Source organism: Mauremys mutica, chromosome 22, assembly GCF_020497125.1.
Source record: "Mauremys mutica isolate MM-2020 ecotype Southern chromosome 22, ASM2049712v1, whole genome shotgun sequence".
Lineage (NCBI taxonomy): Eukaryota > Metazoa > Chordata > Testudines > Geoemydidae > Mauremys > Mauremys mutica.
The window spans coordinates 9775878-9798552 of NC_059093.1; the positions used below are offsets into that span (position 1 = coordinate 9775878).

The window sequence follows — 22675 nt, forward strand, 5'->3', positions numbered from 1 at the left end:
GGGGTTCTGCTCACTGCAGCACCCCCACACGCTGGGCCTCCCCTCCCAGGGGAACCCTCAACCCTCTACACCCACCTTGCCTCAGTGGCTACTGCCCGTCATCATCTAGCCCCCTCTCACTGGGGCAAACTGCAGTCTGTAAAGGCCACTCATCATTGGCAAGGGGGTTGGACCAGCTGCCTCTGCCAGGCTGCACCTCCCAGCCCCAGTACCTGCGTAGGCCTTTACTAAGGCCTCAGCCTGGGAAGCTGTCAGGCTGGAGCGTCTCTTGCCCTTCCCCAGAACTGCTCTGTCCACTGAACCCTTTGCTCCTTCAGGCAGCTAGGCCCATCTCTCTCCAAAGCTAGAGAGAGACTCTGACCCAGCTCCTCCCTTAGGCTTTCTTATACTCCCAGCCCAGCCCTGATTGGCTGCCTCAAGCCTGTTCCTGATTGGCTGCATGGGCAGCCCTTTCCCAGGGCTCTTTTTAAGCCCTTCCACACCGGAGTGGGGTGACCGTCACGCTACACCCATACATCTGTGAGATCAAATTCATTCTTAGTGTCATTCCATTTAATGGACTTCAGTGGAGTTACACAAGGGTTGAATGTGACCAGTTAACTTCTCTATATGCTATGTAATGAGGATAGACTGTTTTCTTTTCCCGACACTTGGATGCAGGGCCTAATTCTGTGCTATGTTAAACCAGGGCACATGCAGTCACTCCATTGACTTGAGTGCAGGTGGGAGCAGAAATTCTCCCTCTCTCGTTATTATTTTATTATTTGTTTTGCAGTATTATTTGTTTTGCCTTGAAGTCCCGGCTATGGACCCTGGGACCCAATTGTGTTAGGTGCTGTACAGACACAGAACATAAAGATGTTCCCTGACCCATGTATCCCATAAAGAGACGTCGCTTGTTCTCTGGCCGGATCGCTTTTGTTCTGTCACCTAGTGTGATCTACAGCAGCTCCTCAAGACCATCTTGTAGAGGCATCTGAGGGTCTGAACGGCCTCTGGTCAGCGAGGTCTGCAAAGCATTATTTATTATTATATTTTTCAAAGTGGGTCAATCCATTTTGGCATTTGAAGCGTGGATTCCCGGTTCTATTGCAGGCCTTGGTCACTATGGAAACAACAAAAAGCGTTCGTCATGGCTGTTCCTTGGGTCAGATTCAAAACTCTGGGAGTGAACAGGAGCAGCGGAGAGTTTTTCAGGGGCTGAGGTTGGGGGGGAGGGGGGAGTGGGGACAGGGCTTTGCACTTGTGTAATGTGTGTGTTGTTCTTGTCCTCTTTGTGCTTGAATAGAAAGGCTGAATAAACAGACTCTTTGCACACATTATGTGCACTCCAGGGGAGCTCGCCATGTCAGGAATGGGGATAGTCACTGTTGTCCAATGATCAGGTGATAACACTAGCAGCCAGAATCTCCTGAGTCCTAGTCCCCACTCTGCCACTGACTCAGTGTAGCCTTGGAGAAGTCCATCTCTCTCTCATTTTCCCTGCCTGTGCAGTGGTGATAATCCTTACAGGGATGCTGTGCAAACTGATTGGATTTACGTTTTGTAAAGTGCTTTGAAGGTGGTAAATGTTCTGGACTAGTTTCTGCTCTCAAAAGCAACTAGGCAGACAGTGTGTGTGTCTGTACTTTGGTGCATATGTGTGTATCTATAAATTGGAGTTCATGCAAAACGTTCATTACAACCCTTAAAAGAGGCTGCCCAATTCTGGGTTTAATTACAAAACTGAAACTCTGGACAGTTGGGGCAAAAGGTTCTCCAACATTGTGGCAAACCTGAGCTGAATTTCACATATGCATGGAGGTCTTGTTTTGAGCTAATCAGGGCTGTTTTATACTTTTCGTTGGAAACCAGGCAAGGTTAAATGTTCTTTCATAGTTTCAAGCTAAAACCAAGCAAAACTTTGATTGGCTTTCTCTCTGTGTTTGGGGTTTTTTTTTGAAGCTGGAACTCAAAGTGAAACTTGTGATGGTTTGAACTCACCTAACCTGAAACTAATGAGAAAAGTTTGCACAAACCTTACAAAGAAAGTCAATGAGTTTCATGCAGCTGTAGTAGGGATGAGTGAACCAGCTCAGACAGATTTAGTATCTTATCTTGGGGACATGCATTTTAAGTTCCTGACCTGAGTTCTGGAGCAAACTAAACAAGAGACTTCCCTCAGAGACTCCATCCCAGATTTCATGTTGTTTCTGGTGAATGCCAGACACAGGACTTGGGAAGTTGATGGAGTGCTATAGAACACTTATGCAGTGCCGATGCTATCAATAGAACTCAACATTTGAGGTACTACATTATCAAATTTCAGTACCTTGGTTTAATGAGATCCTAGTAACCCCAGGGCACAACATTTAGAACTGTCTTGAACTTTCATCCAAACTTCAAGTGGACACAAACATTTCTGATCAACTGCTACATGTTTGTACCGGGCCTAGCACAGTGAGGTGGCCTGGTTCATGACAGGGGATCTTAGGCATGCTGCAATGTTACTACTAATAGAAAACAGTGCACCATGACACATCTTGCGTTCTGCTTGGAGAGGTAGCATTAATGCCAAAAATACTGTGAAAAAGTCAGTTCTAACTGAACCAGCTGAGATCTTGCAAAAGAGCCTGCTGCTTTCATGGGCTTTCTGGGTTAAAGAGGTCCAGACAATATTTCATAAGCCAGAAAAATAATTGAGCTCTTTCAGGTGAGGGAGGGTGTGGGTGTTACAGGTCTCCTTTTGCTCAATCCTTTGTTTTAATGACCCTATTTCTAGTATAGTCCTCGTGGATTAAACCTTTGGAAGTTTCTCTATGTTGCAAGCGTACTTAGGGTTCTGAATACCTGAGCAGCGGCCAGGTGGAACAGGACACGGTAGAGAGCAGAGCATTCAGAACCCTGGACTGCAGTCATGCTCCAGAGAGGTCGCCTGAACATTCTCTATTATTAATTGTTTAGGACAGCAGTACAATGTATCGCATACAATTCCAGCAGCCTATGTGTGTTTTTTGTCTAGAGGTTAGAGCAGGGAACTTGGGTGTCAGGATTCCTGTGTTTTCTTTCTGTCTGTCCCACTAGCTTGTTGTGTGATGTTCGGCATGTTAGTTAATCTCTCTCTTCCTCAATTGCTCCTTCTGTAAAATGAAGATGCTTCAGAAAATCATTTTGGGATTTCACAGATCTGAGTGAATAATTCACAGTGAATAATTTACGTAACTTCACTTCCTGCTCACAGAATATCTGTGAACACATCTTAGTTTCCTCTGATTTATTTGTGATTTGCATGATTTTTTCACACTTTATACTCTCTGAATTGACTCATAGACTTTAATGTCAGAAGGGACCATCGTGATCATCTAGTTTGACTTCCTGCACCTTGCAGGCCACAGAACCTTGCCCACTCACACCTGTATCAGTCCAGATTCCTCATAAATTACAAAATAAAGAGTTGAGCAGGTGGTGTGCAAAGGCTATTCACCCAGGCCCTGCACAGAAGCTAGGCCTCATGTTCATCAGTAAGGTGGAGGTTGACAGTCTAGAATACCAGTCTCAAAAGTCTGAAAGTAGCAGTGTTGACACTTGTAAAACTGACAGGGCCTTTGAGCTGCTAGTGAAATGGACATAACCTCTAGTGCAGGGGTTGGCAACCTTTCAGAAGGGGTGTGCCAAGTCTTCATTTATTCATTCTAATTTAAGGGTTCGCGTGCCAGTAATACATTTTAATGTTTTTAGAAAGTCTCTCTCTATAAGTCTATAATATATAACTAAACTATTGTTGTATGTAAAGTAAATAAGGCTTTTTAAATGTTTAAGAAGCTTCATTTAAAATTAAATTAAAATGCAGAGCCCCCCAGACTGGTGGCCAGGACCCGGGCAGTGTGAGTGCCACTGAAAATCAGCTCGCGTGCCGCCTTCGGCACGCGTGCCATAGGTTGCCTACCCCTGCTCTAGTGTTTGTCTCACAAAAGGCAGAGTGAATACCTGGTGTGGCATCTGAGGAGTCCAGCAGGAGAGCAGGTGTGATGGTGTTAAGATTGGTGAGAAATAATTCCTCCCACTCCAGGTTAGGCCTTGGTGTTTTGGTTTCTTGAGCAGTGACTTAGAATTGGTGGTTTCCAAATACTAGGTCAACATGTCTAATGGGAAACTGACTAAGGAAATAGTCCTATTCTTAACTACATGGTGAATGCTCAGAAACATAAATACAGGTCGATTACAGAACAGGGTTGTGGTACAGCTTTACTGTGTCAGTACAACACTGCAATGGGGAAGGAGGTGAAAGAAGAAAGAAATGCCAAGATCATACTGTGAGTGGGTCTTTGCTCTAGTGACATAAATAACCAGATGCTTTGTGGGGGCACTCCATTGTATAGACCTGGCTTGAGAAAGACCCCAGCAATACTTTGGACCAGATCAATTTTAGAACCAGAGCCAAGATTTTAAAAAGTGACTAGTGATTTTGGTCACCCAACACCTTAAGGGGGGCCTGATTTGGAGAAATTGCTAAGCACCTGCCCTCTGAAAATTTAACTCCTTTAATGTGTCTCATGTTGAATACTCACAGGCTGAGGCCACCAACCTCTCTAGTCATTTCTGAGCATTTAGGTCCAGACTCTTCTTGGCTATAGTTATGTTTTTTCCCCTCCACCATTGTTCTTTTCCACTGGTGTAAACATGGCCTTCTGTTAACGTTATTCAAAAACTTAGGAAGCAGGTTGGGCTGGGGATGATTTACACCTTGCACTGACATTGGGTTGGGGTCTTGTGAATGGGGCAAAATTATAATCACCCTGATTCGTAGGCAGGGGAGACTGGGGCGGGGAGAGTCATGCATGACCACAGTGACAGTGAGCTACGGGGGCAGATGAGGCTTGCAGCCTCGTTTCTTTTTTTCCCTGTGGTACATCCCACGGCAACCACCTATAGGTGTGGTTTGAAGCAAGGAATCCTGGCTGCATGGGGCCATTCTACAGCCTAGCATACTGTCATCCCTCCAGGAGTTCAGATAGTCTTCAGTGCAGTTCTTGTTAGCTGAATCAGTTAGATTTTGTGGATTGCCTTTGGGAGGTTGGGTTTCTCAACAATAAAAACAAACAAAGAGGGAGAGTAAGAAAAAAAAGCAAACAGGGAAATCAGCAGCTGCTGGAGTGTTTGTCACATATCTCCCTGATTCTTAAGCATAAACTTGAGTCTCTCCCACATTGGCTAGAACAAAGGACGAGTCCATTCCTTAATGGGTTCTTTCTTTTCCACACTCCTGTTTCTTTCTCTGTTTTTTTCTTGCTCCATTAATGTGTCTGTCTTTTTTTTTTTTCTGTCCTCCTACATAGTCTTTGGCCAGTCATATCCCATAAGGGCCTTTACAGAGGAGCTGACTGACACTGCAGACAGTTGAAGTGGGAAAGCTGAGGTTTTAGTCTGGCCTTATATATGTGAAAATGAAACTGTTTCACAGAGTTCCAAGGGGAAAGCCCAGAGATTTACTGTTTGCTCAGTCTTGTGCTTCTGCTAGTGAACCACTAGAACAATAGGTGCAGAGTGCTGCCATGGCAATACACACTTCCTGATCTCCAGTGATGGTAGGATAACCTTTTCCTGTATTTCATGTGCACGCACGCTCTGCGATAGATGTATATAGCTGGGAAGAGGAAAGATAGTCCAGTGCAGTGGTTCCCCCTTCTTCCAGACGACGAGCCATGGAGGACCGTGGCGGCGGATGAGCATCCGCTGAAATTCCATCGACAAGCGGCAACATCAATAGGCGTCGCTGCTGAAATGCTGCCGACAAGCAGTGTCATACAGAGGCGTTGCTGCCGAAATACCGCTGAAAATCGGCAGCATTTCGGCAGCGACGCCTCTGGATGATGCAGCTGGTCGGCGGCATTTCGGCGGTTGCTCATCCACCGGCCAGTACGCGGGTGCACTTAGATGCCCCAGCGGGCGCCATGGCACCCGCGGGCACCACATTGGGGACCCGGGTCCAGTGGTTAGAGTGGGTTCAATTTGCTGCTACATCACAGACTTCCAGCATGACCACGGTCAAGTCACGTTCATCCTCATTGTGCCTCCGCTCCTCATCTGTAAAATGGGGATGGTAGCACTGCCCTACTGCCCAGAGGTGTTGAGGATAATCATTAAAGATTGTTGAGGTGCTCAGAGTCTGTGGTCATGGGGGCCATGTAAGTACCATAGGCAGATGTGTGGGGTGACAAAGTGCCAAGCTTCTCTGTTGTTGTCCATGGAAGACTTTCCGAGTGTGAGCTTGTGAACTTTGAGTGAGTCATAATTACTTTAAATTGTGGTTCTGTTCTGGAAAGTAATGTTTTTAAGAAGAAGGGCATGAGGAGGTTCCATGTTTGTTTTCTTGTGGCAGCATCCATCTCATAGGCATACCATATCCATAGGCAATGTGGTTTAGGCGGCAGAGCGCTGCACTGGAACTGGAGAGACTTGGGTTCTTTTCCCTGCTGGGTGACTTTGGGCAAATCACTTCACCTCTGGGCCTTAGTTTCCCCATCTGTAAAATGCCGGTAGTGATGCTGGCCTCCTTAGTAAAGCACTTTGGGATCTTCTGATGAAAAGCTCTGTATTAACAGTTAGGTTTTATTATTGTTTATTATTGTTTCAGTTTAAAGGATGTTTATTTTTTCCTAGTTTCCAGCTTTGCAAAATGCAAACACAAACTTGGAATATGAAGTCAGGCATCTTTCCCCACCCTCCTGCATCATATCTTTTTGCTAGTGATAGAGATTTGGCAATTGAAACTTAATAATTTTGTTGATGATGGTGGGTACCCAAATTCACGGTCCATTTTGGTAAATTTCATGGTCATCGGATTTTAAAAATTGTAAATTTCATGATTTCAGCTATTTAAATCTGAAATTTCACGGTGTTGTAATGGTAGGGGTCCTGACCCAAAAAGGAGTTGTGGGGGGGTGTCACAAGTTTATTGTAGGGAGGTTACAGGGGGGTTACAATACTGCTACCCTACCCTTACTTCTGCTCTGCTGCTGGTGGCAGCACTGCCTTCAGAGCTGGACAGCTGTAGTGCAGCAATTGCTGCCCAGGAGCCCAGCTGTGAAGGCAGAGCTGCCACCAGCAGCAGTGCAGAAATAAGGATGGCATGGTATGGTATTGCCACGCTTACTTCTGCGCTGTTGCCTGCCAAGCTGGGCCCTCGGTCAGCAGCCGCCACTCTCTGGCTGCCCAGCTCTGAAGGCAGCAGCGCAGAAGTAAGGATGGCATGGAATGGTATTGCCACCCTTACTTCTGCACTGCTGCTGGCAGGGCAGTGCCTTTAGAGCAGGGCGTCCGACCAACAGCCACCGCTCTTCGGCTGCCCAGCTCTGAAGGCAGCGCAGAAGTAAGGGTGGCAAGACTGCGATTCCCCTAAAATAACCTTGTGACACTGCCCCTCACAACTCCCTTTCGGGTCAGGACTCCCAATTTGAGAAATGCTGGTCTCCCCCGTGAAATCTGTATAGTATAGGTTAAAAACACACAAAAGACCAGATTTCATGGAAGGAGGCAAGATTTCACGGTCCGTGATGTGCTTTTCATGGCTGTGAATTTGGTAGGGCCCTACGCATGAACCAGAATAGCATCCAGTTTACACTTCCATTCTTGTATTGGCTGGGCAGGACTAACAGGATATGAAGTAGTAAAAGCTTAATTTTGTCACTAGACTGCACAGATCTAACTCTCAATACACAAAGGAAGCACGTTTGCTGAGTAAGAAAGCGCTGTTTATACATAGATTCTTTTCTCACCATAAACGTACAGTAAGCAGATATTCTAGGTATCTTCAAATATCTGGGAATAATTGTTAACTATTTGATTGTGTAATAAAAGCAACATTATATTTCAAGAGATGCTCTTTCAGCCAGCATGCTCCCCCACAGCATTCTCCTAATACCCCATCACTTTGGGAAACTTTTAAGAACTTTGCCTCAAGTCTCCTTTAGGTTTGGGCCCCTTTATGAGAATCAGTCTCTTTTCAGTGTTGCTGACTTGTGCAATTAGTTTGCAACCCTCACAATATTTAGCATTTTTCCTAAAGCTCCAGCTTCTGGAATTAGAAGATTGCAGGAGAGGCTCAGCTTTTTTTTTTTTTAATTGAGTTTCTAGCCTTAGTCGTTGCAGAGGGAATCTGAAATAAATTATCTGAGTGTATCCAAAAGGCTTGAAAACCAGAAGATAAATAAAAAGAACCCAATATTTATCATCTCATTATTTTTAAGATAATCCATGATATTTGAACAACTGGGGTTGGCAATACTGTTTTACTCCCATCTGTATAATTGTGAGTCATAATAAGGGGAATAATCTTGGTATAATGTAGCGGTCTGAATTATTCATCGGAAATACATTATCCAACAAATTTAGCCCTTTATTTCTGTCCACAAACCAACCCTGATTTCTGCAATTGTATTTATAGGTAATTTCACCATATAATTGATGTGCACAAATTCAGCCTATGGGTTGTTAATGAACTGTTCACTGTTCTTTACTCATGGTATACAATTGGTCATGTAAGTCATATAGCACTGGTTCTGCTTCCTGACTGGATGACTTGAGCTTTTTAAACAGGAGAATAATTACCAGTGAAGAATGAATAATGAACAGCAAATGTCCTTGTTGTTAAACAAATACCCCTGTTTGCCTGTGAATACTGATATTCACAGGAAGAAAAGACATCCCCCAGATGTCTGTATGAACAAAATCACACTATGCTGGATAATTTTTATTGCGAAAAAATTCCAAATGTTTGTGAAATGGGAATAATAAGAGGCAGAAATGGGATCAAACTCAGAATTCAGATTGATATTTGTGTATGGTGGTTTTGCAGTGTTCAGCCAGATCTGTTGTGTAAGAATGGCCAGAATATGCCCAAAATTAGGCCTGGTCTCCACTTAAAGCTCTTGCTGGCTTAGCTATTTCAGTGAAGGGGTGTGATTCATTTATTTATTTATTTATTTTTACTGATGTATCTGTGCTGGCAAAAGTCCTAGTGTAGATGCAGTTATGCCAGCAAAAAAGGCCTTTTGCTAGTTTGCTTGGGGAACTGGTATAAGCGGTGTCTGTCCTAGGAAGGTTTGGTGTCTGTCCTAGGAAGGTTTGTTAGGATCGTTAAGCCCTTTCTAGTGTAGACAAGACTTTAGGGACCTGATGCCATATTTAGGCCCCTAAATAGATGGCCTGATTTGAAGAGAAGCTGTGTAACTGCTGCTTCTAATAACCTCACTGGGAACTGAAAATCAGACCATTTGCTTAGGAGCCTACGTGCTTGTCTATAAGGAAAGTTTTTTGTGTTATACCAGTATAGTTGTAAGCTATAGTTATACTGGTGTGAACCCTCAGGGTAGATACTTTTATTCTGGAATAAGGGGGACTTTTTCAGTTTAGCTTAAACCCCTTCCCGAATGACACAAGCTAAACGAAACAAAAAAGGCCATCTTATACTGGAATAAGTGGGTCCACACAGGACGTTATAGCTATAACTGTACTGGTTTATAGTCACACTTTAGCTTATACTGGTATGTTTTCTATGTAGACAAGTCCTAAAGTTGGCATTAGGTGTCTAGATTCAGGAAGCCAAGTGTGGAAAGTTTGGCCAGAGCACTTACAAAGAAGCCGCATGGCACTACCTCCCCTTGTCCTAACCTAACCTGTACGTGGTGTGGATAATATAGCTGTTCTTTGCTTCAGCTCCTCTTGGCATATGGCTAGTGACTGTGCTCTTTCTCCACCCAGCACTGCCAGTAACTCGAACCGCAGCACGCCTGCCTGCTCCCCCATCCTGCGCAAACGTTCCCGGTCTCCAACCCCGCAGGACTCCCAAGGAGACGCCATGGTGGAGAAAGGCTCAGACCACTCTTCAGACAAATCCCCTTCCACTCCGGAGCAGTGTGTGCAGCGCAGCTATTCCGCTCAGTCGGGCCGCAGTGGTGCCAAGAACTCCAAGGTGAGGCATGCGACCCGAGGATCACCTCTCCCCCCGTATACACTTGAGTGTTGTACTTACTCTTTGTTCTCTGCCTTTCTTCTCTGCATCTCTCTCCTCCCCTCATTGTTACCCAAGAACCTTTGCTGAGGTGCCCATTGGCTACAGGGGCACTTGACTGGTTAGGACAGAGTTGAGCATGTGCTAAATATACGCTTGTCTCCCCTCCACTAAGCTCAGACCACAAGGCACCGGTTGCTCTAGCAAGCGTGCCCATACTGCAGCTCCGTAATGGCTTCTGTGGGCTGAAGCTTTGGGACCCATGTCCCCTTTCCCTGGGAGTCTGCACTGTTCCCAGTGGGACCTTGAAAGCCAGCTGTAGCAAACCTCCCTTTTCAGCCATTCATCATGAGGTTCTGTGGTGCAAACTGAGGAGGAGGGCTCCAGAAGGGGCTCTGAAAAGCTTCTGGTTCACTGAGGGTGAAGTGCGTGTTGCGCTGAGAGCTGACACAGGTCCTAGGCACCACATCAGTCCCATTTAAAACCTAGTTTGAGACCATAAATGGGATTCAGGGGCACTCATCCACCCAGAACCCCAGACTTCCTTGGCTGCAGGATTACTCACAACCAGTGTATCCCATCCAAATTTTGCTCATCATTAGCAGGGGCCCCCAGTGACTGATTTGAATCTTCTTGATGGCTGCATTGCACTGCCCGGCACCTTTTCCTGAGGAAAAAGACATGGCAGGAAGGAAGGAAAGAAGAGGCTGACATAAATGGCCTCTCCGTAGCTACCCCCACCCACAGTGTGTCCTGACACCATCAAGTCGAAGGAGCTGTGTAAAAAGCCCTTTGCTTCCCCTCATTGTGCAGGTACCCTCAGTCCAGAAGGTGGCTGGGTTTACCATTTTCATTACCTTACTGGAGCCAGCTGCAGCGTGAGCCTCACTGAGTGAAAGGGAAAATTGCTCGGCGAGGGTGTGCAAGGAGATTTGGGATGGGCCTGTCCGCCCTGCTGATTTCGTTAGTGGTGGTCAGTGGTGCCTTGTGACATACAGGTTCCCAGGCATGTGTGAACAGAACAGGAGCTTTGATGTCAGCCCTGGGGTTTGTCAAAAGAAAGCTCACTGCTCAGAAGTGTTTGTGGCTTTTCAAAATTCATGAGGTGAAACATTTTGCCTTGAATGACATTAGAACATCACCAGCAATTGCACATCCGTACCGTTCTGGCTTGTATGAAATGAACTGGTGGATTCTCAGCCCAATTCATCATTGGATAATTGTCTGAATCACAGAGAAACACCGCCCCCCCCCCTGCGCAAACCATTATCCTTGCCACTTTCATTGTCAGTCTCAGCAGAGAAGCCCCAAATTCACTGGTCCGTGGAGACTGAACTCCTTTTTCACCCAAGAGGAGGTCGCATCCGGTGAAGTGTGTCACATTTGTAAGGGGCAATGAAGGGGAAGCTTGCATCACCACTGCCTGTGCCGTGCTTGTTCTCTACGACAGCATTATATTTATTTATGGCCCATTTGAACCAGGAAAAGGAAGGAGATAATGTTTCCTGTTGTATTTCTGGGTTTTCCTCCCATTGTTTTGTGAATTGTGTTTTGTTTTATTTTAATTTCTCTCTCTTCCCTCCTGCATGCTCTCTTTCCGATTTAGTCACACAAGCGCCTCTCTAAAGTAAGCTTTCTTTCTTCTTCCCCATTCTCCACCATAGAATTGTCTTAACACTCAGAAATCCTCCCCATGGTGCTGGGAAATGACCCCCAGAATGGCACATTCTCCCAGTGCTTTTGTGGGAATGTTAGCAGCCACTCTCTCCAACACCTGTAGCTTTGAGGCTGGGTTCGCTTGAAGTCACTGGGATTTCATTAATATTCATTCGCATGGCATGAGAACTGGCCCATTCATTACACTCCTTTATTTTACTTCTGTTTGACCCTGTAGTTTATTTATTTTGCTATTTGCTTTTCTTTTAACCTTACATTGACTCATTTTCAGTTTGCAGAGTGAGACGTCCGGGCTGTGATGGGCAATATAGCCTCATAGCACCATGTTTCTCCTCTTCCCACTTCATAACTTTTTAGAAGTTTGAGACCGGCCAGTTGGGCTCTCTTATTTCTCCACTACTTTTATGACTGGTCACTTGCCCTTTCTGAGGTGGGGGATTCATGACAGTTGATCACAGTCAGTTTTTCTGTGTGACATGAATATTAAAGATCAGTGACCTCAAAAGAATACAGCTGTACCCCTTAGAATAGACCTGCTTCCTAAAGAACCCTGAGAATTCATGGGCTCACTCTGAAAGGTATGAATGGAAAAAGTCTCACATCAGAGTAAGAAACCAACTGCCAGAGGAGAGGGGTATTTGAGTTTGAATTTTTGCACATCTAAGCAACAACTAAATTGCCTTCTGGAGATCATAAAAAAATAAAATAGGTGATGGGGTGATTAGGGGATAAAGCACTAAAGTGAAACAGTTTGAATGTCTTAGTTTCCCAAAATTCTGGTCTTTCCCCGGGGAAGACCTTGGCTTCAAATGCTAGGTTAGTTCCCAGTGGACATTGAAACTGATGGTCCTATCTTAGTCCCTCATTTGTTCACATCACAAAATTTGGCTCAGCCCTTCATTATTGTTGGTCTAGGCTCAAGAGATGTTGCCTGTGGGACATGATGTTGCAAATCGGGATTGGGGTGGATTGAAAAGAATCCTGTGGGGAACCCCAGACAGGATAGCAGAGAGCTCTGCTGGGGCTGCAAATGGAGGAGCATTAACAGAGCTATTTGGGTGGGATAAGTGGTGCTGGGATATGTCTGAAAGGGTTGCATTGACCACCTCTGGAATGGCAGGTCAGGATGGAGGTGCACTGGGAGAGCACTGTGTAAGTTCTCCGCTGGAATGGCAGGGGGAACTCCTGATAGACAGGTCAGGTTGGAAGTGCATTGGCATAGATATGTGTGCAAAACACACACCAAGGTGCTGGCTTGATCCACTTCCCATCTGACTCCTGCTTTCATGAGAACAAAATATTCTAAATGATATTAGCGAAAACAACAGTGCAATAAACTGAGATGAGTTCTGAGCACAGTCCCCAATAGACGGGCAGGCAGGTTGTGTCCATCTCTGAATTCACAAGCTATCTGTCCTGAGGGGGCACCTCTGGTGGAGCTGATTACGAAGATTGAAACCCCTTCTGACCTCAGGAGAGTTTGGTCGTGGATCAGGATGAATTCCCACTGGTGGCACAGTGTGGGGAGAGGAAGTTCAGGGCCAATGAACATAGTGGATTAAATTCCTCTCTCAGCTCAGATGATGATGTGTCTGTTCAGGTCCGGGATCATTGAAGATAGCAGTGTATGGGAACACACACAGACATGCAGGATGAATAAACATATATTTCATCTCTCAACCTCTTATTGTTTTATTTCAGCTTTTCGTTTTGCAAGCAGAAAAATATGCCACTTTCCTATGCAAACCAGCTCAGATTGGTGAGGGTGGAGAAACGGCTTGAGCCCATGAATTTGACACTGTGTTTATACAGTTGCTGATTGTTGTACAGTACTGGAGTAATTTTTCCGTTTCATGTTAGTTGTCATGACACAGTTCCGCCATCAGAGGGAGCCTCTTCACTTGTCATTTTGAATCATTTGAATAAGCCTGTAATAATGCTTTTCAGGAAGTTTCTTTTCTACCCCATCCATTGCTAACAGGTGAAACTCAGCCAATCCACCAGTGCAGCAATCAGACACTTTGCTCCACCTCGGCCTTAGATTTCCAGCCAGCTGGTATACTCACTGCACATGGGATAGAAGCTATTGCTTTGCTGTTAAAATATAAACAGGGTTTTTTATTATTATTTTATTTTTTTCCTCTTGCCTATAAAAAGGGGTGACCCCACTCAGAGTCAGTTAATCCCACTCACTCCCTCGTGCTGAGTCTGAATGGTGAGGATAAAATAGATCTATATTGGCAATATAGTCTGTACAGTGCCTCGCACCATGGGATCCTGGTCCATGACTACAGCTCCTAGGTGTTACAATAATACAAACAAATATTATTTATTTATTAGGTTTTATAGGAAGGATGAGCTTTCAGTGTGTCCCGAAGGTCATTAGGTTCGAGCTGTCTTGGACCCGGGTGGCGTGTTGGAGCCCATTCCATAGCTTTCCGCGTACAACATAGCTTTTTGAGCCCTCTGGAGAATCATTGCATAAAACAAGCAGGTGCTTGAGATATAGGGTATGGCTGCACTGGGAGCTGGGGGTCTGATCCCCTGCTTGTGGAGATGCTCATGCTAGCTCGCATCGAGCGACTGCATTCAAAACAGAGTATAGCCGTGGGGCAGCACAAGCTGAGGAGTGGGCTAGCTGGCTTGAGGATGTGCCTAGGGTTTTTGGCGAGCATGTAGTTGGGGCCACCAGACCCCACCACCACCCACACACCATACTGCTCATGTTGTTGCAGCTACATTCTGTGTTTAGTGTCTGTCTCCAACGAGTATGTCTCCTGAGCTGGGAATCTCACATACCCTTAGTCTCTGAAGCTTCAGCCTGGTAATGGAAATTCAATAGTTGGTAATTGGGTAGTGTTAAAAGGGAAAGGTACCTAGTGGTTAGACTGGGAGTCAGGTCTCCAGGATTTTATTCCTAGCTCTGCCACTAACTCATTTTGTAACCTTAGGCAGGTCATTTCACCTTTCCGTGCCTCAGTTTCCCCAGTTGTAAAATGTGGATCATGTTGCTTTCATGTCTCCTGGAAAGTGGGGTGGAGCTGCATTATGTATAATATGTGAAGTGCTTTGGATTCCTCAGGCAGCAGCACTATAGATGAGCAAAGTATGATCCTGCTTCCATTAAAATCAATGACAAGACCTCCATTGACTCTATGAGGAGTAGGACCACCCCTGTTGTACCAGCCAGCAATCTGAAATTCATACAGACACTGAATGATCTGTTGCCTCCTACCCATAGTATTACCTTTAATCTACCAAGGCAGAGCTGCCATTACACACAGTATGGTCCCTAACCCAAACAAGTACTTGTTAAACAATGTTACGTTAGAAAGATGTAGCAGGATATAAAGAAAAGACTCATTAAAGAGCCCCATTCCCTCCCTCGTCAAGGCACCATGAGAAGTGTTATCTGGCTGCCGAAGATGAGTAACTGTGTGTTGTGATACCCCTGGCATCTGCCCCTCTGTAGTGCTGTGTCCTGTGGGTCAGTGGAAGCTCTCCTTAGTCCTGTGTGTTATTATTTCCACCATTTATGATCAATATTATTTATTTCCTTTTCTCCTTTCAATTCTAATTGTGACAATTTCTTTTTCCAGTATGACAGACTTAACCTGATCAAAGTAAGAACTTGTTTCTTTCTTTTTTAAACCACCCGCTGATTCTTCCGGACTCTTTCCTTGATCCTGACTCCTTCCCACGTTGTAAAGAAATCAGTGCACAACCCATTTTTGGAAATGAAGCCAGGAGACAGTTTTAAGCTTAGGCTCCTGAGGTTGTGAGCAGGAATCTTCATCTTATATAAACGTTTGGGGTTATTTCAAATTGTGAGGTCTTTCTCTGACGCCTGTTACTCTGGTGCACAAGAGGAGAAGTCCATCAACCTCCCCGAAGCCACAATAGTCTTCCTCCTCCAGCTTCCTGTAACATGTGCTTCCACCATACATAACTCCTATTCTCTCTCTCTCTCCTAGGCTCCTACACCCCATAATCCATTTCCCTTCAGTCTGTGCTTTCTCTAATCTCTCTCCTCCTGGAATTCGTCTATAGGAACTCTGAGAACAGACTAATGGCAGGAGACTGGAGGCTCCTACCTGATGTAGGTTCATGTCACTTCTGCAAGATCTTATTGCTGCTTCTAAAGTTCCCTCTTACTCTAAAATTATTTCCATGCATCAAACCAAACCTTGGCAGAAGTAAAACAGACTCCCTAGAAAATTAATCTCTAATATAGAAATAAACGTAACAGGATGAACTTGCAACCTGAAAAAGGGTAAAGGAAATATAATAGGCAGTGGATCTGTTGAATAAATGCAGAAACAAGAGCATGTGCCCAGCTACTGAGTTTTCTGTCGAAACTATAACATGGGTTATAATTATGCAGGAGAGGATTCAGGTCTGGAGGGAAACTCACCTAAAGAAAAAATGACACCACCTTAATACAGAGTTCTCTATGCAACTAAGGCTGCTACAACTGCTGCAGCAGAGCGGAGTGAAATCTTTGTTGCAGTGCTCTGAGTCTACAGCACATGCAAGCTCATTTCAGCAGCCTCAGTGGCAGCAAAGTCCTCCTTTTTCTTTTATTTTTGGTTTGATTGTGGGGGATTACTTTTCAGGCACTTCTGTGCTTTGCGCTACCCAGAGGGTTGCAAGCTAAGATAAAAAAATCGGCATGAGAACCTCTCCATCTCAGATACCCAGATGCCATGGTGATGAGTTATGGATGGATGCGGGGCTGGCTCCAGGCACCAGCTCAGCAAGCAGGTGCTTGGGGCGGCCAAGGAGAAGGGGCAGCACGTTGGGCTCTTCGGCAGCAATTCGGCGGTGGGTCCCTCGGAGGGAAGGACCTACCGCCGAATTGCCGCCGAAGAAGAAAGCGGCGTGGTGGAACTGCTGTCGATCGCGGCTTTTTTTTTTTTCCCTGCTGCTTGGGGCGGCAAAAACCCTGGAGCCAGCCCTGGATGGATGGGTGGATAGACAAACTCTGTCATTAGCAAGAATTGAGCCACATGATGCCCTGGTCTCTGTGCCATTTGTGGACAAGAGTGGTTTTCTCTTTGTTTCTCCTTGCTCCTTTGGATGAGGACTCCCTTCCGGGAGAAAAAGCAGCGGGTAAGACCAGCCTTGGAAAGGGGATGGATCAGAAGGATGTAGCCAGTAAGAATTTTCTCCCTCCACAAGCTGATGGTTGTTTCTGTGTCTTGAAGACCTGTCCGCACTGTGATTCGCTTTCCCCTGCCCAGGTTTGTGGGAGAGCCCAGAAATGGACACTTTATGTTTTTCAGGAACTCTGCTCCCGGGGGTGAGGGCCACAGCTGGTTGCATATTCTTGTGGTGTTTTTGCTGTGGTCCAAAAAATGCCCAAGGATGCACAGGGCCTTTGAGTAGGGTTGGCTCCATGAATGAAGTCTGTAAAGTTCTGCACCTGTGCAGAAAGGTGGAGGGGTGAGGGAAGGAGGGGGAGTTGAGCAGTTTTCTGGGGTAGATTGTGAGTCTTCTGCTATCCCTGCCTCTGGTTTTCCACTGGAACAACCTAGATCCTCTTGAACACCTTTTTCAACTCACTCGGGGACTGATGCAAAGGATTCTGGGAAGCCTCACTCAAAAGTTGATCTCCTGATTCAAAATGTAGAAGTATTCAGGCCTGATCATTTCATTCAGGGTCTCATGGCCAGTTCCAAGTTGAGAGTTATATACTCTCTACTCTGCCTATAAAACGAGCGTATATTGTAGAATGTGAAATTAATATGATGTTCATTTGATGCATGCCTGTTCTTGCCTGGCCTGGGGCAGATATGGACAGATGACGTTTAGTGCTGCCTGGTCTGAGCAATGCGGACTCAAAACTGCCCTGAAATCCATAGGGTGTGAATAGCACAGCAGCATTTCTAAGCTAAGTGGAGGTAGCGAAATCCTGTTCCCAACACCTAGACATAGGCCAAGTATTTGTTGCAAAAAGATTTTTAAAAATAGCTTGTCGTCAGGTTAGTAGAATTGTAGCATTTTTGCAAACAACATGAAGTGATCAGGGTGTGTAGAGGTGTCGAGAGGGAGCGTGGTCTAGTCGATGGACCCCAGTGCTGGGAGCCAGCACACTCTCCCTTCCCCCGAGTTCTCTGGTACTGTCTGGCCTTAGTCATACTTTACATTTACAAACAGGCTCAACCCTGTACATCCTTAGTGTCATGAGACGCCCCAGCACAGGACTGCTCATTTGAGTAAGATCTACCTGCATGAAGGAGAGTTTGCGGATCAAGTCCACGGTAGCATTATGCTTCCCAATGTCCTGGAGGTAGACAATAAATATCATTGCCCCCTCTTACTGGAGCCTGGAGAAGTGAAGTGACTTGCCCCAGGTCACAGAGCAAGTCTGGTTCAAAGAGAGGATAACAATAGAGGCCAGGGCTCTGAATCCAAGCTCCTTCTGTAGTCCCCTAGACCAGACTGCCCCCTATGTCTCATTTCCACATCCATACAGTGGGGATAATCATACTTCCAGGCATGTCTCAGGAGGATGAAAGTGCCACCTAAGCGATAGCAGTATTACCTGGGACACCATGCCGGAATGCAGAGCATATTCCTCTCCCTCCCCTTGCAATCTGACTGCTCTCACTCACCTCCCGCTCACAAATGGCGAGCACGACTTTTCTGGCTGCACTGGTTTTTCCGCGCACTCAAATGTGACAAATGGCCCAGCCTCCCAAAACAGTGTGAAATGTCTCGATGACAGGGTGCAAAATCACAGGCAGAGGGGCAGAGAGACTCTTCACATCAGTTTCATGGAAAAATGTGCCATCAGTTTTGCCCAGCTCTACTGAGCAGTTCTGTTACTGTAGTGTTCTCTCTCTCACGCTCTTTGTTTCACATGCTGCTTTCCACATCCAAATCTTTTGGAGGGTCTGTCTGATGCCTTTTGCGAGTGACTGAAGTGAAATCAAGTTCCCAGCTCACCCTAGTAGTTCCTCAAGTGTTTATTTGGAAGGGGTCTCAGAACATGCTGGCATTTTTATCAGCTAGCCAGCAGGCCTGTGGGAAAATGAAGCTTGTAATAGAAATGATTGGTGATCATTAGCTCTAATGTTGCTAATGGGTGCTGCTGTTCTGCAGAAATGATTACAAAGTATGTGTGTGTGTGAGAGAGCATGAATTGCCTCCTGCTATAACCTCATACTTCCGGGTTTGTTCTTAACTCAGATAACTGGGAATAAACATGTTAGGCTCTGCTCTGAAACCCACCAAAGTCTTTTGTCTTTATTCCCACTTTCTGCTGAATGGTTATACTGTACATACCAGATGGGTTCTAGTCTCTCTCTCTCTCTCTCTCTCTCTCTCTCATACTAAGATCTCTGCAATAACTAATACTTCTCTTTTATTTTGTCCTTACAGAAAAGCCAGAGTTGGTATAATGTAAGTACTCCAGTTTCTCTTGTCCCTTGATACATGTGGGGGTGGTGGGGAAGGCGGGCTGGGTTAAAAGGGGCTTTGCAATGGCACTGGGGCATGTTGATCATTTCAGACAAGGTGGGGTGGGGAATGGTTCAGAGCTGGCAAGAGGGGATTGGCTTCTTAAGGGAGGGATGTCAGAGAGAAGAGCAGATAATGTGTCCTCTGAGCCACAGGCTTCCTGCTGCACGTACATAGTCAGGATCTCCCGATCCTGTCTCTCACTGGATCTCCTTGGAATAGAATAGAGTTTGGCTTTATATAGCACCAAACAGAGCTACAAATATATGAAAATGTTCACCCCTTTTGGAGTGGGTTGGAGGCGGGGGAGGGTAATCACCTGCCCACAGAGCTTGCAGGAAGATAAACTGTCTTTCATTTCTGCCTTGATCTAATATTTTTTCCCCTTTGAGATCATGAGTGGCAGTGTTTGCAGGCACAGTGCTGCCCGTTTTCAGATTTTCCCCAAGCAAATAGCATCAGCTTCCCTTGCACAGATGAACTCCGCCCTCCCCCAGGGTCTGACAGTAGATACCCGCCGTGCAGTGGCTATGCAGATGAGGTGTTAAATTAGCATCTTTCATTTAACACCGCATCGGAAAGACAGCGCCTTTCCAGCAGTTACTACACTTACGACTTTTCCTGAAATTGGGCCTAGGTGGAAAATGCGAGAATTTTTTTTTGAGACTATCGGGTGGGAAAAGTGCACAGTTTAAGAAGGGCCTGGCATGTTCCAGGGATTGATCATGGGGAATGGAGCCTTTCCCTGCTAGCTCACTATCCCAGGTCAGTAGCCGCTGAAAGTTGTGACTTAGGTGGCAGATGTTCAGCTGCCCTAGTTTGGCGAGTCTCCAGGAGCGGGTGGCTGCCCCATCAGAAGGAAGTCCTCAGCAATAGTCACTCAAGTGAGGCTCTGTTGGAAGCTCAGCAGAGAGGCCAAGGACTGAATAAAACATGGAGGTTGAACTCTCCTCAGACCCCAAGGTGGTCTCTGCAGGTCATGGGGAAAGCACATGGCGGGGCTGCTTTGTTTACTATAACTTTTCTTAGGATAAAGAGACTTCAGAGCCAGATTTTCAAAGGAGCTCAGCTCCCCTTTAGACACCTAAGTGTCCATAACAGACAGCAGCAGCTATTGGGAGCTGAGCACTTCTAAAAATCTGGCCCTGGAACTCCAGAGTTGGGACTATGGCCCTTTTTACAGGCAGTGCACTTACTAAAAGTACATAGTTTCAGGAGTGTTCATGACAGTTTTTGGCAGGAGTGAATCACTGGGCAGGAGGTCTGGGTGATATGTCTTACTCAGTGTAACACTCAATATCTTATATCTCAGGCCGTCAAACTGAGTTTGCTGTGTCCCTGGTATTAGCTAGGAAGACAGTGGCAGTGCAGAAGAACCGTTGCATGATCAGCTTTTCTGGGGAAGTGCAGTTTCTACTGGTTCTCCACAGTCCAGACTCTCAAAAGTTGTGGCTCTTCATTGACAATGACCTTGGGTTTTTCTAGGGTATGGAGTATGGCCTAGATTTTTAAAAGTATTTAGGCAACTAACTCCTGCTGAAATCATTGGGAGTTAGCACCTAAATACCTCTAAAAATCTGAACATATGTCCTCTATTCAGCAGTCAATACCTGTTCAGTAAAGCACTTAAAACATGTGCTGAACTTGGGACACATGCTTAAAGTTAAGCACATGCTTAAGTGATTTGTTGAAGAAGGATGGATTTAACATGTGGTGTCTATGCTTTGTTGAACTGGATCCATAAGCTCCTTGATTAAGGGTTCCCAAGTCATCTGATGTAGACTACATGCTAACCTAGTAGTGATTTAGTCCAGGCTTATTTGGCTTCATGCTTCCCAAGGTTCTAGCTCTCCTGGCTAACAGTATTCCCAACTTCTGTATAGGCTCTTGGCAAGGCAGAGTAAAATTTAAAAACAAACAAACAAACAAAAAACAAACCTGAGAGTAAAGCCAAAAATATCTAGAGGTGAGTGAACATACCAGGATTTCTCATTTCTCCTTCCCTCTCCTCTCCCAAGGTATCTCAAAAGTCTTCTTATCCTCTGGCCTAATTCTGTACCTACCTCTGCTGGGTGCTAGGGGAATTCTGGGATCCCTCCAGCCAATCTGTGAGGCTCTGATACAGACCTCTAATGTCCATGATCACCTACTCTAGAGTAAGATGAATTTGGAGCCAACACACATGAGAACCTGACTACTGGAGAAAGCAAAGCATTAGATCACTCTTAACCTGGGAGCCTAGACCCCAGAGAGGTTATAGCAAGGAGATACCCTAGAAATTGATCCTATGTCTGACTGATTCCACGATCTGTTGAGCTGTGTACACATCACAGTCGTACAGCACTTGCATTTTTTGTGAGCACTGAATCATGGAAATCACAAAGAGGAGATGTTTTATCATGTTGCACCAAAGTATCCTTCATCCACAGCTCCCACCCTCCAGTATGTACTGCCTATCTCCTCTGGGAGGCTGAGAGGCTGAGACAGGACTTTTCTCTCATTGCACAGCTAAAAAGACACCAAACTTTTCCAGGCACTTTCTTTCCTTCCTTCCTTCACTCACTCACTCACTTTGAACGTCTGCCTGGCCACCACTTCCTGTTGTCACCATTATTTATTTATTTTTAAATCCTCCATATCTCTAAAATCAAATCGCTTTGCTGACTAGTTCAGTTCTGAAATGAGTTTTGATTTGAAACAGGAATTTTCCTCGTGAGAGGTGGAGTGTAGACAAAGAGACCTTGTTAGTCGGAGAAAGTGTTTAATAAGGATAGGCAGGGTTGAAGATGACAACATGGCAGAAAACAATAGACCTTCTCCTATTGAAGTCAGTGACCAAACTCTCTGACTGCAGTGGGAGCTAGTGTGGATCCAGTATGCACAGACAGGCAAGGAGAGGGACAGAAGCAAGGACAGGAGAACATCTGCCTTTGGAGGCAGATGGAAGCAGTGTAGACAGATGGTGTTGGCAAGTGATCAGAAGTGTGGAGAGAGACAAATTGGGTTGGAGTAAACATGGATTGCAGACAGTAAGAAAAGGTGGAGAGGTGATCAGAAGTATGGAGAGCAGACTGACATGAACAGAAAGGTGCGGGTGTTCAGAAACACAGAGCTCAGGCAGAAGGAGCGTGAAGAAGTGGCATAAAGAAGCATGTAAAGAAGTCAGTAACCATAGCTGAAGGTGGCATTGTGTTTTATACAAGAACTGCTTGTTTCTGTGACTGCTGAGAGCCATCCCCTGCTGCATGATGCTTTGGTGTGATCTGCTTCTGTGGTTCTCTTGTGGTTTTGTGTCCACTCTATCTTATCTTTTTGTTCTCTTGTTTTTCCTCCATGTATTTTCAGCATGAGAGACAGCACATCCGGAGAGTAAGCACTGGCTGCGTTCTGCGTGGTTTTTTTTCTTTTATTTTTTTGTTCTAGTCCACAAAACCATTGTGGCCAGATGAAAGCAGCAATGTCGAAATGGGGATGAGCCACCTGAGCTCCAGGAAGGGAATCAATGCTAGTGATAGCGTTACAGTTGTCAGTAATTTGCTATTGCTT

General features: G+C 45.5%; 1 protein-coding gene across 1 annotated transcript in view; it reads left to right on the forward strand.

Moving 5' to 3' along the window:
- The window catches only part of GRAMD1B (GRAM domain containing 1B), a 273379-nt gene that overhangs the window by 218205 nt on the left and 32499 nt on the right, over nucleotides 1-22675 (forward strand). Inside the window, exons 7-8 of the mRNA XM_044996788.1 lie at nucleotides 9739-9949; nucleotides 19052-19072. Of these exons, the coding sequence (XP_044852723.1) occupies nucleotides 9739-9949; nucleotides 19052-19072 (232 nt within the window). The remainder of the gene's footprint in view (nucleotides 1-9738; nucleotides 9950-19051; nucleotides 19073-22675) is intronic.